Genomic DNA, 18,288 nt, shown 5'->3' with positions numbered 1-18,288 from the left:
TGCCTGTGGTCCCAGTAGTCAAGAAGAATGGGTCTGTCAGGATCTGTGGTGATTTTAAAGTTGCCATTATCCCAGTACTGAAAGTTGATCAATACCGTCTGCCCAGGATAGAGGATATCTTTACAAACCTCTCTGGAGGGAAACACTTCAGCAAAGTGGACTTAGCTGAGGCCTACCTGCAGATGGAGATGGAAGAAGAGTCCAAAGCGTTTCTCACCATAAACACTCACCCAAGGCTTTTCGCTACAATGGGCTTATTTTTGAAATAACATCTGCACTTGCCCTCTGGCAGAAAGCTATGAACCAGGTGTTACAAGGCTGTCCAGGCACTCAGAGTTACCTGGATGACATCATTGTTACTGGTAAGGATGACAAGGAACATCTCCAAAATCTCAAGACATTGTGAAGAAGATGAGAAGATTACGGGCTCAGAGCACAATGCAACAAGTGTGAGAAAAATCAAGCAGTGCTGGATGTCCCAAGGCCAAAGGGCATGTCACAGTTGCAGTTCTTTTTCTGGATTTCACAATTATTATAACAGGTTCCTGCCAAACCTGACTACGGTGCTGCATCCCTGGAACTCATTACTATAGGCTGGGAAGAAATGGCAACGGACAGAGCAGTGTGAGGTGGCTTTCCAAAGGGTAAAGGAAATGGTGACGTCAGACGCCGTACTCACACAGTATGATCCACACCATCCAGTAAACCTTGCCTTGCACTGTTCAGGGTGCCAACACATCCAGAAGGTGGCCAGAGCTGTCAGAGCCACTTCCTGCAGTACCAGAGTCAACTCCTACAACAACCACGGACTAGGCCCCAGAACCTGAGATTGTTTCACAGCTACAAATCTCTCCTGCCAAGCAGAGTGATCCCCACACCCCCGTGTCAGGAAAGATGTCATTCCACACGAGTAAGAAATCCTCCACAGCAATTAAATGTTGAGGCTTGAATAGAACAATGCTGTGGATGTCTATATGTTATTTGTACTATATAGTATACTGTAGTAGAAATTCTTGAGGCATCATCCAGTGAGGACATATGGGTCAAACTTAGAAACAAGAAAGGGAACTTAGAAACACTCTGATGGGATTACGTCATAGCAACCTTCCTCTCCCCATCAGTCAGCAGCAAATGGAGGAACAGATATGTAGAATAATTGCAGCTCGTTGTAAACATAATAGGGTAGTATTAGTGGGAGATTTTAATGTCCCTGATATTGACTGGACCAACCACAGTGTAAAAAGTTTGGATGGAGTGGAATTTGTCAAGTATGTCCAAGAAAACTTCCTTTATGAATACGTTGGATATGTGCAACACTAGATCTCTTCCTGGGAATGACGTAAGGCCAAGGACAGAAGAATCTGTCGGCGAGCATTTTAAATCCAGTGACCATAATTCTATTAGCTTTAAAACAGTTACGGAGAAGGATACGATCGGTTTACAGGTAAGGGTCCTGAACTGAGGCACAGCAAATTCTGGAGCGTTCAGGTGGGATTTTGCAATGGTTGATTGGGTGAAATTGTTTGCAGAGAAAGGTGTATCGGCCAAGTGGGAGGCTTTTTAAAGTGTAATGTCAAGAGTTCAGGGCCTGCATGTTTCCATTTGGGTGAAGGGCAAAGCTGGCAGGTTTTGGGAGCCCTGGCTTATGAAAAATATTGAGGGTTTGTTTGATAAAGAAAGGGAGGTATACACTGCCATAAGCAACTGAGAATCATTCTCTGGATGGTTATAAGTGTAGGAATGCATTTCAAAGAGAAATTTGGAGGGCAGAAAGAGAAATGAGAGGGATCTGACAGGCAAGGTGAAGCAAAAGACCAGGAGATTCTATAGGTACTGTATATTAAGAGTTAAAGGGTGGCTTGGGAGGGAATGAGTCTTTTTAAAGATTAGCCTGCTGTCTCAATCTCATATACAATCTTGGGGTTGTATATGGTGACATATATGTACTTTTGATTATAAAATTTACTTTGAACTTTCTATGTGGATTTCAATGAATATCTCTCTTCAGTTTTTTTTACTGCGCTGGAATCTACGGAAGCTAAGAAAGCAGGGGGAATGAGACCACATACAAATTAGCAGGGTCGAGGTACAGGAGGCCTTAAAGTGCATTAAAGTGGGCAGATCTCCAGGCCGTGACCTGGTGCATACTCAGACCCTGTGGGAAGCTGTAGAAGAAATTGTGGAGTTTTTTCCCTTCATCCCCGGCCACAGGAAAGGTTCTGGAAAACTGGAAAATGGCTAAAGTGGTACCATTATTCAAAGCCCAAAGTAAATTTATTATCGAAGTACATATATGTCACCATACACAGTCGTGAATATTTATTTTCTTGTGGGCATATTCAATAAATCCAATAACCATAATAGAATCAATGAAAGAGCCCACCAACAGATGGACAACCAGTGTGCAAAAGTCAGCAAACTGTGCAAATACAAAAGGAAAGAAGAAATAATAAATGAATAAACAAACAATAAGTGTTCCAGAAAATGAGATCTTCGCAAGCTCCTAAGGAAGTAGAGGCACTGATCAGTCAATGTGGGCTGAGAAATGGCAAAATCCAATGAGGTATTGCATTTTGGGGGATCAAGCCAAGGTAGAACTTGTACAGTGAGTGGTAGGGCTTTGAGAGTGTTGTGGACCAGAGGGACCCAGGAGTGCAAGTACATAGTTTATTGAAAGCAATGTCACAGATAGATAGGGTATGATATAGAAGTGTTTGGCATGACGGCCTTCATTAGTCAGGGCATTGAGTATAGGAGCTGAGAAATTATCTTGCAGGTACATGAGACTGCACTTGGAGTGTGCATACAGGTTTTCCACCCTGTTACAGGTAAGATGCTATTAAACTAGAAAGCGTGCAAAAAACATTTACCAGGATGTTGCCTGGACTTGAGGGTCTGAGTTACTAAGAGGTTGCATGGACTAGGAATTTATTCCCTGGAATACAGGAGACTGGTGGGTGACCTGAGAGGGTGTACAAGGTCACGAGGGGTATAGAAAGCACATAGTGCCCCTTCCCTGGGAAAATACACTAAAAACAAGCTTTAAGATCAGAGGCAGGAAATTGAAGGGAGACATCAGGGCAGTTTCTTCACTCAAAAGGCTGGTGAGTATTTGGAATGAATTGCCAGTAGTAGTGTTTGAGTCAGGCACATCAGTAACATTAAAAGCCCTCTAGGTAAGTACATAGATAGGAGAGGTTTAGAGGGCTACGTTTCAAATGCATTCGGGCTCTCATGACCAGACTATGTAACAGTTTCTTCCCCCAAGCCATCAGACTCCTCAATACCCAGAGGTACTGATACCCAGACTCCTCAATACTGATACCAACCTACTGCCTTCTACTGTGCCTATTGTCTTGTTTATTATTTATTGTAATGCCTGTGCTGTTTTGTGCACTTTATGCAGTCCTGGGTAGGTCTGTAGTCTAGTGTAGTTTTGTGTTGTTTTACGTAGTTCAATGTAGTTTTTGTATTGTTTCATGTAGCACCATGGTCCTGAAAAACGTTGTCTTGTTTTTACTGTGTACTGCACCAGCAGTTATGGTCGAAATGACAATAAAAAGTGACTTGACTTGACTTGAAATGCAGACAGGTGGAATTAGCTTACTGGGCAACACAGCCAGCATGGATGAGAGGGGCTGAATGGCCTGCTTCCCTGCTGTATGACTCAGTGGAGTAGCATGGTATCCAATCTCAAACTACACAGCAGGGGAGAAGTATTCTTACTAAAAGCCTCAGACTCTGCCAATGAGAATGTGATAGGCCTTAATCATTGCTTGACCAATCAGAATGCAATAATGTACCAATGGTTCAGATGCTGCAGGATCTATAGTTCTGTGAAGAGGCTCCTGTTACAGCATTCAAACCCACAATATCTGCAAAAGGATCAGCAAGGGACGATGTGTCGAAAAAGGAAATAGTGCAGGAAATGATACAGCATTTTTCTTGTACGTCCACATCAGGTTGTATTTTAGCCTCAGGTTAGTTGCTCCTTCCCCCCACTTCTTCCTCTTAAAAAAAACATTTTAGAGGTTTCCTAAATTGCCAGTTTATTTTCATGCATCCTCAAAAGTCTATTAAATATTTCCCTTTCATAAAATTTTTTAATCTGCCTAAATGATCACGTGAGTCACTATGACTAAACCCAATCTTTTTGCCAGCTCATCTAGCAGTGATCAGCAGATTAGAGGGTGTTGAAACCCATCGGTCCAAACTAGAAGGTGTGATAAGGAAACAAGAAGTTGGGGAGAGGACATCGATGGGCTGGGTGAAAAGGCAGAGAAGTAGCAGGTGCAATGGTGCGAAATATTCTGAAGTGATAGATAGCCCTCAACAGAATGAACAATGACATAAACACAAACTTATCAGCAAAGTTTCAAAGACAGGTGGAACAAACAATCTATGAGTAAATATGCAAAGAGCTTTAAAAATAGCAGAAAATGGGCCATTCAATAAGGTCACGACTGACTTTTATCTCCCCACTACTTTCCAGCATGAACTTCCTATCCCTTCATTTTTTCAATAACTAAAAACCTATCAATCAATCAACTTCCTTTTCCTGTTCTGTAGATTCTTTGATGTGCATGGACATCTAGATTTGGTACTTACAGGTTATTGCCCCATAGTACAGAATACTGAGGGGTGATCTAATATAAGTTTGCAAGATCATAAAGACCTTTAAGGAGTCTAACCATTGTTTTTAGAGAATGGTTCAAGGATCAGCGGACACAGATTTAAAATGGTGGGAAACAGATGTAAGGCAGTGTGAGTTTAAGCTCTTTTAGGCAGAGATTGCAAGAATGGTTGAATCAGTTCAAGGGTATAGTTCACCACCACCGTGTCAAAGGGTATAGTTCACCACCACCGGGTCAAAGGGTATAGTTCACCATCACCTTGTCAAAGGGTATAGTTCACCACCACCGTGTCAAAGGGTATAGTTCACCATCACCTTGTCAAAGGGTATAGTTCACCACCACCGGGTCAAAGGGTATAGTTCACCATCACCTTGTCAAAGGCAACCAGGAACTGACAATAAATGCTACTTTTGCCAAATGCACAATTTTTTGGACAAGACTTTAAATCAAAGCCCAATTGGCCTGACAGGCTCATAATAGTTCATGATAATATCCTAGGAGATTTCCTCAGTCATTTACCTCCATAAATTCAAACTAGTTGGTCTGAGGGAGCTTGCTAGGTATGAATTGGTAATTCTTTTATTTATTTATTGAGATACAGAGTGGAGTAGGCCCTTCCGGCCCTTTGAGCCGTGCCACCCAGTAATCCCTCGATTTAATCCTAGCCAAATCACAGGACAATTTGCAATGACCAATTATCCTGTCAACTGGTGTGTTTTTGGACTGTGGGAGGAAACCAGTGCATCCGGAGGAAACCCAGAGAACATACAAACTCCTTACGGGCAGCTGCAGGAATTGAACCCGAGCCGCAGGTAATGTAAAGCGTTGTGCTGGCCACTACACTACCCTGCTACCCTAATTTCTGACATTACAATAATGGCCACACTCTTCAAAGGTACCTCATTAGAAACAAAATGCTTTAGGGGTTGGAATATTGTGAGTTTGTAAATTTCACTATATAAATGCAAATCTGTCTTTGAACAGATGTATTGTGAACAAAAGGATCAATAAGTGTGGGGAGGACATCACTGATAGAAAGTAAAATCAAACAGGGGCAATAACAATCTCCCATTTTGAGCTTTCATTGATGTCAGATTTCAACTCTCCCTTCCCCCTTGCTTGTTGGAATCTGCTGCTTTAAATACTCCAAAACAGAATTAACTTCTGAGACTCTGCATTTTTGGCACACAAAGCACATACTTGTATGAGCTCTGTTGCTTAAGAGACAGCTGTAATACTCTCCAATAGACTCCAGTCATCGGAGTGATTTATTGGCCAGGGATTGGAGGACCTCTGGGATGGCTCCTAAATCTGCAAAAGTGTAAAGTGAGGAATGGCGAGTCAATAATATTTCATATTTCAATCAAAGTCAGTTATCAAAGATGTGAAACAGCACACTTGGACAGCGGTGAAATCATCGGACAAAGTCAGCATGGATTTGTGAAAGGAAAATCATGTCTGATGAATCTCATAGAATTTTTTGAGGATGTAACTAGTAGAGTGGATAGGGGAGAACCAGTGGATGTGGTATATTTGGTAAGTTGGACCAGTGAGGGACTGGCAGGTGCCTGCATAACAAGGATACCCTTGTTATCTATCGCATGCAGCTGGTGGGTGGGGGACACAGGGGTATCTTGGATATCCTATTAAAAATTGCTCCGCATCCTTAGCAGAGGGAAAATTGTAATTCAAAAATTTCTACAATATGCCTTCTGAAAACTAGTACGTAATGACACATTTGATATGTGCTGAAGTCATGGGAACCTGCAGTAAACGTGTTAAATAATAATTAGTTGGCAGCCCTCAAGGTTGCTAGTCTGTAAACAGTGAAAAAGAAAAACTACATTACTGAGGATTTAAGAAATGTGTGGCAAAACAAAAATCTGAGTGGGGTAGGGAAGTGAGGAGAGTCTTGTTTTGGTCACAATGCCCGTAAGTTTAAATGAACGGATCCAATATTAATATTCAAAAGGGAATTAGATAAATGTTTGAACAGAGGAAATTCGCAGCCTTTCAGGGAAAGTGGAATGAATTGTTTCAGACATCATGGAACGAACAGCTTTCTTCTTTCCTATGGCTTTACTAATGACCTCTATCTAAATGACAGTATCTTCTACCTTGATCTGAATTATCTATAAGGAAACTTGAACCCTGGGTGACAAGCGAGGTGGAAAATCTAGTCAGGTGGAAGAAGGCAGCGTACATGAGGTTTAGGAAGCAAGGATCAGATGGGTCTATTGAGGAATATAGGGGAGCAAGAAAGGAGCTTAAGAAGGGGGCGTGAGAAGGCCTTGGCGAGTAGGGTAAAGGAAAACCCCAAGGCATTCTTCAATTATGTGAAGAACAAAAGGATGACAGGAGTGAAGGTTGGACCGATTAGAGATAAAGGTGGGCAGATGTGCCTGGAGGCTGTGGAAGTGAGCAAGGTCCTCAATGAATACTTCTCTTCGGTATTCACCAATGAGAGGGAACTTGATGATGGTGAGGACAATATGAGTGAGGTTGATGTTCTGGAGCACGTTGATATTAAGGGAGGGGAGGTGTTGGAGTTGTTAAAATACATTAGGACAGATAAGTCCCCGGGGCCTGATGGAATATTCCCCAGGCTGCTCCACGAGGTGAGGGAAGAGATTGCTGAGCCTCTGGCTAGGATCTTTATGTCCTCGTTGTCCACGGGAATGGTACCGGAGGATTGGAGGGAGGCGAATGTTGTCCCCTTGTTCAAAAAAGGTAGTAGGTATAGTCCGGGTAATTATAGACCAGTGAGCCCTATGTCTGTGGTGGGAAAGCTGTTGGAAAAGATTCTTAGAGATAGGATCTCTGGGCATTTAGAGAATCATGGTCTGATCTGGGACAATCAGCATGGCTTTGTGAGGGGCAGATCGTGTCTAACAAGCCTGATAGAGTTCTTTGAGGAGGTGACCAGTCATATAGATGAGGGTAGTGCAGTGGATGTGATCTACATGGATTTTAGTAAGGCATTCGACAAGGTTCCACACGGTAGGCTTATTCAGAAAGTCAGAAAGCATGGGATCCAGGGAAGTTTGGCCAGGTGGATTCAGAATTGGCTTGCCAGCAGAAGGTAGAGGGTCGTGGTGGAGGGAATACATTCGGATTGGAGGATTGTGACTAGTGGTGTCCCACAAGGATCAGTTCTGGGTCCTCTACTTTTCGTGATTTTTATTAATGACCTGGATGTGGGGGTAGAAGGGTGGGTTGGCAAGATTGCAGATGACACAAAGGTTGGTGGTGTTGTGGATAGCGTAGAGGATTGTCAAAGATTGCAGAGACATTGATAGGATGCAGAAGTGGGCTGAGAAGTGGCAGATGGAGTTCAACCCGGAGAAGTGTGAGGTGGTACACTTTGGAAGGACAAACTCCAAGGCAGAGTACAAAGTAAATGTCAGGATACTTGGTAGTGTGGAGGAGCAGAGGGATCTGGGGGTACATGTCCACAGATCCCCGAAAGTTGCCTCACAGGTAAATAGGGTAGTTAAGAAAGCTTATGGGGTGTTAGCTTTCACAAGTTGAGGGATAGAGTTTAAGAGTTGTGAGGTAATGATGCAACTCTATAAAACTCTGGTTAGGCCACACTTGGAGTACTGTGTCCAGTTCTGGTCGCCTCACTATAGGAAGGATGTGGAAGCATTGGAAAGGGTGCAGAGGAGATTTACCAGGATGCTGCCTGGTTTAGAAAGTATGCATTATCATCAGGGATTAAGGGAGCTAGGGCTTTACTCTTTGGAGAGGAGGAGGCTGAGAGGAGACATGATAGAGATATACAAGATAATAAGAGGAATAGATAGAGTGGATAGCCAGCGCCTCTTCCCCAAGGCACCACTGCTCAATACAAGAGGACATGGCTTTAAGATAAGGGGTGGGAAGTTCAAGAGGGATATTAGAGGAAGGTTTTTTACTCAGAGAGTGGTTGGTGCGTGGAATGCACTGCCTGAGTCAGTGGTGGAGGCAGATACACTAGTGAAGTTTAAGAGACTACTAGACAGGTATGGAGGAATTTAAGGCAGGGGGGGTTATATGGGAGGCAGGGTTTAAGGGGCAGCACAACATTGTGGGCCGAAGGGCCTGTACTGTGCTGTACTGTTCTATGTTCTATGACAGGGGTTCTCAACCATTTTTGCACTGCCGACCGGTTTCATATTGACAATATTCTTGCAGACCGTCCGACCAGGGGGTGTGGGGGAACGGTTGCCAACAGACAAGAGTAGAAGTCAAATACATTGTGTTTACCCTGAGAAAGACTACAATGACCATGAAGCCTTGTGCGGGCACCAGTGCGCATGCGTGTTGTATGTGCCGATTTCTTTTCTGCAAATTGTTTTTGGCCACTCTGCTCGGGGGGGTGAGGTGTTAATCACGACCGGAATATAAGTGATAAGTGGCTAATGCACTCAATTTCATTTCTAAAAGGGTTTATCTAACGAACTTAATATTAAACACACAGCACATATTTTCCTCGCATGAATATAGCGATAAGTCAATTATCAGGGGAGGACAGGGGAGCTTGAAGCAAGTGTTGAATGAACTTCCAGTAGAAGTGGTAGAGGCAGGTTCGATATTACCGTTTAAAGAAAAATTGGATAGGTATATGGACAGGAAAGGAATGGAGGGTTATGGCTTGAGTGCAGGTCAGTGGGACTAAGTGAGAGTAGCGTTCGGCAGGGACTAGAAGGGCAGAGATGTCCTGTTTCCGTGCTGTAATTGTTATATGGTTATATAAGTCACTTATAACTCAATAGCATCATAACATTTTAAGTAACATTTGGATATTAAACACATAGTGCATATTTTCCCCGTATGAACATATAAAATCATTTCAACACACCAATATCGCTGAATCAGTGGGAGACCTGGGCTTGTTTTCCTGCAACAAGACGGTCCTATTGAGGGGTGATGGGAGAAAGCGATACTCGAAGGGGGGTCCTTATGTCCAGTCTATTCCGCAATTTAGTTTTCGTTGCATTGATAGCAGAGGTATGTTGGAAATGGAAGCAATGTTTTCAGTGCCTCCATGTCCATCTCAGGATATTTAGCCTTGACTTTGATCCAGAATGCTGGCAGAGGTATTATGTCAAACAGACTTTTCAGCCCATCGTCATTTGCAAGCTCGAGGAGTTGATCTCCTTCCCGCTCTGACATGGATGACACATGCATAATGAGCTCGCGTGCGTTCAAGTTCAACAGAAGGCGTGACAGGGAATGAGGAAAGGTGCAGCTGAATCATATCGTTTCCTCGCGGCCCGGTAGCACATGCTTTGCGGCCCGGTGGTTGGGGACCGCTGTTCTATGAAATGTAGGTAACCCGTTGCAGGACTCTTCAAGTGCTCTTTTGCTGCTGCAGCTTCCCATTACAATATGTCTATGCCCTAACTAATCTCAGCAAGGTGCTGAGTTATATCTAGACTCCTTCACTCCATTGAATCATCAACCAGCAAACATCACTTGGCAGACTTGATCAAAAGCACAGAAAAATCAGATATGATCAAAAAACCCACAGATGTTGGAAATCTGAAATAACCACTCAATGGGTCAGGCAGAATCTGTGGAAAGAGAAGCAGTTACCTCTCAGCGGGAGCTAGAAGAGCTCAGATGAAACAACGTTAGACTGAAGATCTAAAGGTTCTAAGATCAACCCTGGGTTACGCCTGTTACGGCGGCAAGTAGTGTTACAGTTCGTGCAACGCCAATGCAGTGCCAGTGACCCAGGTTCAGTTCTGCCGCCGTCTGTACGTCCTCCACATGACCATGCAGGTCTCCTCCAAGAGCTCCAGTTTCCTCCCACATTCCAAATGCACACAGGTTGGTAGATAATGGGTCATGTGGGTGTAACTGGGCACCGTGCACTCATTGGCCTGGGAGGGCCTGTCACCGTGCTGGCTGTCTAAAAAAGACACTTCAGGTACAAGTCCCTTCATCACGTTTCCACGTAAAGGTTGCATCACCTGCTGAATGCTTATAGCATTTTGTTGCCTAAAAATAATCAGCTAATGAATTGCAATTTCTTATTCATTTGACGTTACACTTCCTTTGAATCAATAAAGATGTCAAATTATAGAACACTACTGAAACCAGCCTGTTCTATCTTTCCTCAGAAACTATAAATTCAACACTATAGCACCCAACCAACTGTTTGAAACTGGAATCTTTTGCCTCGTCTACCCTGCCACGTCTGTCACTCCTGCCACCAGTTCCATACTTGGCTTTTGCAATTTGTGAACATACATCTACTACACACGTGGCCTAATTTGAGATCGTGTTTCTGATTAATTTTCTTTTAACCACTCCACTCAATTCAAATATATGCAAACTGTAATAAAGGTTTTGAACAATATTTTATGTATTTGGGTGGAGTGCTAACCCACAGTACTTCGATATAACACTTGTTGAGTTTGGGTATTTTCAGACTGATGTTAAATGCAGTATTCATGATACAGCTTGACCACAAAACTCTGCACCCACAGGCTCTTTCATACCTTACTGATTCCACAGTGATAGTGGAGGCTGTTTCTATATGTTGCTGGCAGGAGACAGAAGGTTGGGGATTAGTGTTTGAACATCACGCTTATTCTTTTATTTTATGGAAAATCATTGGTAGGAAAGTCTCAGGAAATTAAAAACAAACTGTAAATGTTAGAAATCCAAACAAAAATAGAAAATACTGTAATTTTCCAATAGGTCAGACAGCATTAGTAAACTGATAAAGTGAATTGACTGTAAATTCATTCTCTCTCCACAGTTGCTGCCTGACTTATAAGACCATTAAATATAAGAGCAGAATTAGGCCATTTGGCCCATTGAGTCTACCCCACCATTTCATCATGGCTGTTCTATTTTCCCTCTCAGCCCCAATCTCCTGTCTTCTCCTCGTATCCCTTCATGCCCTGACTAATCAAGAATCTATCAACCGTTGCCTTAAATATACCCAGTAACTTGGCCTCCACAGCCACCTGTGGCATTTCCATTCCTCTGGATCCATGCCAGGATCTAGTGATTCTTATAAGATGCCTCCACAATCTTGTCAGGCACCTCTTTTAGAACCCAAGGATGTATACCATTGGGTCCAGGTGACCTATCTACCTTTGGACTTTTCAGTTTCCCAAGAACCCTCTGCCTTGTAATGGCAACTTCACACACTTCTGTTCCCAGACACTCTCAAACTTCTAGCATACTGCTAGTGTCTTCCACAGTGAAAATTGATGCAAAATATTTATTCAATTTGTCAGCCATTTCCTTGTCCCCCATTACTACCTCTCCAGCATCATTTTCCAGCAGTCCGATATCTACTCTCACTCCCTTTTACTCTTTATGTATCTGAAGAAACTTTTGGTAACCTCTTTAATATTATTGGCTAGTTTACTTTTGTATTCCATCATTTCCTACTTTATGACTTTTTAGGGTTGCCTTCTGTTGGTTTTTAAAAGCTTCCCAATCCTCTAACTCCCCATTAATTTTTGCTCAATCATATGCCCTCTCTTTGGCATGTTGGCGATAACTTCTCTTGTTAGCCACGGCTGTGCCATCTTCTTCCTCTTTGGAATGTATATATCCTGCCTGCACCTTACAAATTGCTCCCAGAAACTCCAAACATTGCTGCTCTGCCATCATCCCTGCCAGTGTTCCCTTCTAATCAATTTTAGCCAGCTCCTCTCTCATACCTCTGTAATTCCCTTTAAAGGTAAAGGCATCTGTTAGTCTTGCGAGACCATGGATCTGCACCTGGAAAGTCTTCACTCCAGGGCGCAGGCCTGGGCAAGGTTGTACAGAAGACCAGCAGTTGCCCATGCTGCAAGACTCCCCTCTCCAAGACACCAATGTTGTCCAAGGGAAGGGTATTAGGACCCATACAGCTTGGCACCAGTGTCGTCGCAGAGCACTGTGTAATTAAGAGCCTTGCCCAAGGACACAACATGCTGCCTTGGCTGGGGCGAACTCACGACCTTCAAGTTGCTAGTCCAATGCCTTAACCACTTGGCCACGTGCCTACATTCCCTTTTCCAATTCCCTTTACTCCACTGTAATACCGATACATCTGACTTTAGCTTCTCCTTCTCAAACTGCAGGGTGAATTCTACTACATTATGATCACTGGCCCGTAAGGGACCCTCTACCTTAACATCTCTAAACAATTCCAGTTCATTGCACAACACCCAATTTAGAATAGTTGATCCTCTAGTGGGCTCAACCATGAGCTACTGTAAAAAGCCATCTGGTAGGCATTCTAGAAACTCCCCTTCTTGGGATCCAGCACCAGCCTGATTTTCCCAATCTCCCTGCATATTGAAACCCTCCATGACCATTATAACATTGCCCTTTTCACACACATTTTCTATATATATTTAACTCCCATCAGGGTCTTTTTACCCTTGCAGTTCCCTAGGTCTACCCACGATGAGTCAACAACTCTTTCTAATAAATTGCTGAACATTTCCATCAATTTCCATTTTGTTGCTAGTTTCAGAGTAGACTAGCCTGATGGCAAAGATTTCAGTGGAACCAGAAACTCATCAATAAGCTCCTGTATCTCAGCGCTCTGTATGCTTTGTTATTTGCAGCTTTACAACGACAGGATGGCGCAAGCTGAATTTACGCCTTTTTGCAAGTATTGTCAAGGACCTCTTGAGTTTAAACTGCTTCTTCACACCTGAGTACAACCAACCCAAGATTTCCTTTACAATTTAGTACAATAAATTTCTATTATACTTCAGGTCTTAATCTTCTTTCTGTTTCTTGAATGACTTTCACTCTTAACAATTCTGTGCCATGCTCCCTCTATTATTCAGCTCTCATTCGTATTTCTCTCTGACTTTCTTACCCCAATGGAGGGGTGTAGAGGACACCCCAGTGAGTTTTCTCTAAAGCTCAGTGATGACAGCTTACCCAGATGGAGGAGTGCGGAGGACACCTCTGTGAGTTTGCTTGCAGGGCCAGCAACCAGAGGGTCTGGTTTACTCCAAACAATGCCAGCTCGGATCAGGCGGGAGTGGATGTAATCTCGACAGAGGACTTTAGCTTGAGAAATCAGCTCTTTATCGGGTGGGGAACGGTCAAACACCTCCATCACCTCAGCTGCAAAGACAGAAGACCGCCTAAGCATCTCCATCTGTGAAAAACAAAGCAAGATATTATTTAGAACTAAATCTGAATAATTCTGGAAAATACCTGCAAAACTATATCTGGAAAATAGCAACGTCAACACAAAGGGAAGAGAGCCTCACTGACAAGTAACTGGAAAATATTCCTACGACACACAACAGGAAGATATCAGCTTTAACCCAGCTTGGAATGAACACAACTGGAAGGTATCAACACCTCTACAAAATATCAACTGAAAAACATCAGCACCAACCCACAACTGGAAAATGTGACTGCCACAACTGTACAACTGAAACAGAAGTAGGGATAAGCAAAAATTCTGTACACCCTATAAATGAATGGCAAACTTTGCTGTTTGGGTTTCTCTGTAATGTCACATAACGATGTGTACTTGAATCTGTGGATGCTGCAAAGTGGGATACGAGATGTATTCAGTCAGGAAGGTAAGTTATATGTTCAGTCCTTTTATTTAAGACTAACATATTTCACATTATGCAGAGTTTGCCACATTTCATTGTTAATTACAGTCTCTCTCCACTTTTCTTTCTGTGACCTTTATTCTTTTTCACATTACTAGAATTGATCTTTCATTCTCTTGACTCTTCTGCTTCCCTTGGTGTCACTTTGACCAATTTTACTCTCTGCTGGAGTTGTGTGGAAGGAGGAAGAAGGTGCTTGTACAGAATGACAAGAGTAGGGAATCTGTCCACTGTACTTGTCATACGGAAAACATTCAAATAACAACAGTTTTGGTAGTATGTCAGAAACGTGCTAAGTGGTAGGGCCAGGATCAGGATCAGAATCAGGATAAGGATCAGATTTAACATCACCAGCATACATTGTGAAAGTTGTTGACTTTTTGGCAGCAGTACAATGAAGTACATGATGAATAACTATAGAGGAATATATACTAAGAATATATAGTATGTGTCTATTAAATAGTTAAATTAAAATATGTAGTGCAAAAATAACAGAAATAAAAACATAGTGAGGTAGTGTTCATGGGTTCAATGTCCATTCAGAAATCGGATGGCAGAGGGGAAGAAGCTGTTCCTGAATCATTGAGTTTGTGCCTTCAGGCTTCTGTACGGTAACAATGAGAAGCGGGCATGTCCTGGGAGGTGGGTGTCCTTAAAGATGGACACCACCTTTCTAAGGCACCACTCCTTGAAGATTTCAATGAGGCTGGTCCCCATGATGGAGCTGACTAGTCCCCATGGTGGAGCTGACTAGTCCCCATGATGGAGCTGACTAGTCCCCATGGTGGAGCTGACTAGTACCCATCGTGGAGCTGACTAGTCCCCATGGTGGAGCTGATTAAGAGTCTAGCTCCATGGTCGAGCTGACTAGTACCCATGGTGGAGCTGACTAACAGGCTAGCTCCATGGTGGAGCTGACTAGTCCCCATCATGGAGCTTACTGGTCCCCATGGTGGAGCTGACTAAGAGTCTAGCTCCATGGTGGAGCTGACTAGTCCCCATGGTGGAGCTGACTAGTCCCCATCGTGGAGCTGATTGATACCCATGATGGTGCTGATGTGCCCATGGTGGAGCTGACTAGTCCCCATCGTGGAGCTTACTGGTCCCCATGGTGGAGCTGACTAAGAGGCTAGCTCCATGATGGAGCTGACTAGTCCCCATCATGGAGCTGACTGATACCCATGGTGGTGCTGACTAGTCCCCATCATGGTGCTGACTAATCCCCATGGTGGAGCAGACTAGTACCCATGGTGGAGCTTTCTAGTCCCTATGGTGGAGCTGACTAGTCCCCATGGTGGAGCTGAGTAGTCCCCATGTTGGAGTTGACTAGTCCCTATGGTGGAGTGACTACTTTGGTAGTTTCTTCTTTTGCCAAAGCTGCCATCGAACTCAGAGTAACATTGAGGCAGTGGAATTTGCCAGGTCACTAATTACTGGGAGGCAAGAAAATGGGCTCTTCCCTGGTACAGGTGAGATCTGTACGAACAAGACAGTTTGTATCTGAACTGGAGGCGAACCAATATCGTCACTGGGGGGTTGCTAGTGCTTCTCCTGAAGGTTTGAACTACAGTGGCAGGGGTGTGGGAAAGAAGAACGGCCGGTAGAGCTGAGGCAGGTAGTTGTTATGACAAGTTGAACTGAAAAGGAGGGGCAGGGTGATAATAAACACAGGTACATGGCCAATAAATCAGGTATCTTTGAGGTTAAAATCATTTATTTAAAGACAGCAGCCAACTTGCATGCATCAAATTCTCAGAAGCAATTAAGTAATAAGGAGCAGTGTCTTTGTCATAGCTAGCACCGTAGGTGTGTGGGTGGGGTGGGGGTAAATATTAGTGGCACCCCACTGCTTCTGGATTTAATTATTAGATCTTTTCAGTCAACCTTGGCAACAGAGGTGAGGAAAATCGGTTGCAAAACGAACCCTTGAGTTCTGACTGCGGGTGAGAGTGTTACCACGGGCCGATAGAAGGTAAGACCCGAGGAGATGTTTTACAGAAAGTACGAGGTAACGGCATTGCACCTGTCAGAGAAAGAGATCAAGATGCCTCGTTTACTAGATATGTGTTGAAACAGGAAAACGACTGGGATGTTGCATCTGAAGTGGTCAAACAGCCCAAAGCCTTTTCAAACGACCCAATCTATAAAACACACACAAAATGCTGGAGGAACTCAGCAGGCCAAGCATCATCAATAGAACAGAGTAAACAGTCGATGTTTCGTGCCGAGACCTTCGTCACGTCGCGATGAATGGTCTCGGTCCGAAAAGTCACTGTATTCATCTTTTCCATACATGCTCCCTGCCCTGCCCATTTCTTCCAGAATTTTGTGTGTGTTGTTTGGATTTCCAGCATCTGCAGATTTTCTCTTATTTGTCAGCAGACTAATTAAAATCAACGCCCATCTGTCTCCACGCCGGGCAACACATGTCAACCATTCCCTCCGTGACAAAATCACTGTTAAGTGAACGTCCACGGCTGTGCTGCAGGAACAGCAAACCCAGTGAGAAACAAAAAGGTGAAATTGCACGGAAAATGCCGGTGATTTTAAACATGACCATGTCTCCTGATGTGGTGACGAAACGTTTGTAAATAGACTGCCAAGATTAGAGAACAACTCAAATATGATTCTGATTCTTTAAAGGTCCACATTAATGCTAAAACATTATCTATAAAACGCCAATCACATTTCCAGTCTGCTTAAAATAACAGCAAATAAACAGGAGAGAGTAACTCTGACAAAGTGTGCTTCATCTGAGACGCTCTTCCCACAGATACCGCTTGACCTGATGAGTGTTTCCAGCATTTTCTGTTATGTTTATGAAAATAGTCAAACCAGATCTGGAATGCAAATTTTAAGCCCGTGCCAGCCCTACAAAACACCCTGCCGGAACACAAAAATGAGATGGTGCTGTGTGAAATGCGGTCTCATGTCACTTTGCCTTTAGATCTGCCACTGCAAATTAAGAAAGTAATAACATCCGTTTGTGAACGGATGATAACTGATGGCGTGTAAATGCCAATAACAATATTTATCATGAATATGATGACTTGAACGTTTTGTATTTCTATACTTTGGATGGCGTTTTGTTCGACCTCGAACTCCCGGGACGATGAATCCACGATAAAGGGCGATAGGTGAGAATTAGCGTCAGAAACAGCGACGTGACTGCAAGGAGTGAAACCACCGAGCTCTTTATCCGCACCGGGAAAGCAGTTAGACATTCAGATCCCTCCTCACAAAGCAGCGTTCAAAAGCCGCACTCACCTCGCTTGGGACTTTTACAAAAGGAAGTTCCTCCTGCTACGGCTCCGGGAGCTAACTTGGCTCACTTCTCCAGTCTCCCTCGCAGATTAAGAGCTCCAGTGTACGTACGCCCACCGCCTCTCCTTTTTTGGCCAGACGCTTTACCAATGTGCTTTGAATTAAGATGCCTCTGGGCTACCAGCAACTTTCACAAACAACCCCATTTAAGGTAAGGGGAGAAGCTGTAATCGGAGCCCGGGCCAAATCCACCCTCAGCGACCGCCCTGCGCACAAAGAGCACGCACCTCGAGATTTTAGGCTCAAACCGTTTTGGAGTCAGCGTGTCGATTCCCTCACGCTGGAGCACACTGCCCCTTTCTGGCCGCCTGGCAGCTCAAAATAGCAGCATGCCCTCCCTGACGCAAAGGACGGTTTAAACGCTCGGTACCACGGAGGTTTCATTGGAAGATGTCTCGAAAAAGAATATGAACAGACGTCAAATAATTTATATTTCTAGAAAATACAGAAAAATAGATGTACATAAAACATACATAGATATGTTTCTGGATAGTCCCTTGGAGAATGAATCAGAACCACATATATTATCACTGTCGTGAAAATTGCCGGTATAAGTCATAAAATTGCAATAAATTACAAAATAAAGAAATACAATGCAAAAACAGAATGACAAGGTTCACGAACCATTCAGAAATCGGCTGGCAGAGGGGAGGCTGTTTCTGAATCATGAGGTGTGTGTCTTCAGGCTCCCTAATGGTAGTAGGGGAGAAGGGGTCAAGTCTCGTGTGGTGAGGGTCCTC

At 43.6% G+C, this 18,288-nt stretch overlaps 1 protein-coding gene across 1 annotated transcript in view; it reads right to left on the bottom strand.

Moving 5' to 3' along the window:
• boka (BCL2 family apoptosis regulator BOK a) overlaps positions 1-17,792 on the bottom strand; it is a 53,411-nt gene extending 35,619 nt beyond the window's left edge. Inside the window, exons 1-2 of the mRNA XM_072255809.1 lie at positions 17,492-17,792; positions 13,530-13,752 (exon numbers count right to left, since the gene is read on the bottom strand). Coding sequence (XP_072111910.1) covers positions 13,530-13,752 — 223 coding nt within the window. The 5' untranslated portion in view covers positions 17,492-17,792. The remainder of the gene's footprint in view (positions 1-13,529; positions 13,753-17,491) is intronic.
• Between the last annotated feature and the right edge of the window lie 496 nt (positions 17,793-18,288).

Source organism: Mobula birostris, chromosome 4 (genome assembly GCF_030028105.1).
Source record: "Mobula birostris isolate sMobBir1 chromosome 4, sMobBir1.hap1, whole genome shotgun sequence".
Classification (NCBI taxonomy): domain Eukaryota; kingdom Metazoa; phylum Chordata; class Chondrichthyes; order Myliobatiformes; family Myliobatidae; genus Mobula; species Mobula birostris.
The sequence above is the reverse complement of the archived record's forward strand: the minus strand, read 5'-3'. Positions and strand labels throughout refer to the sequence as shown.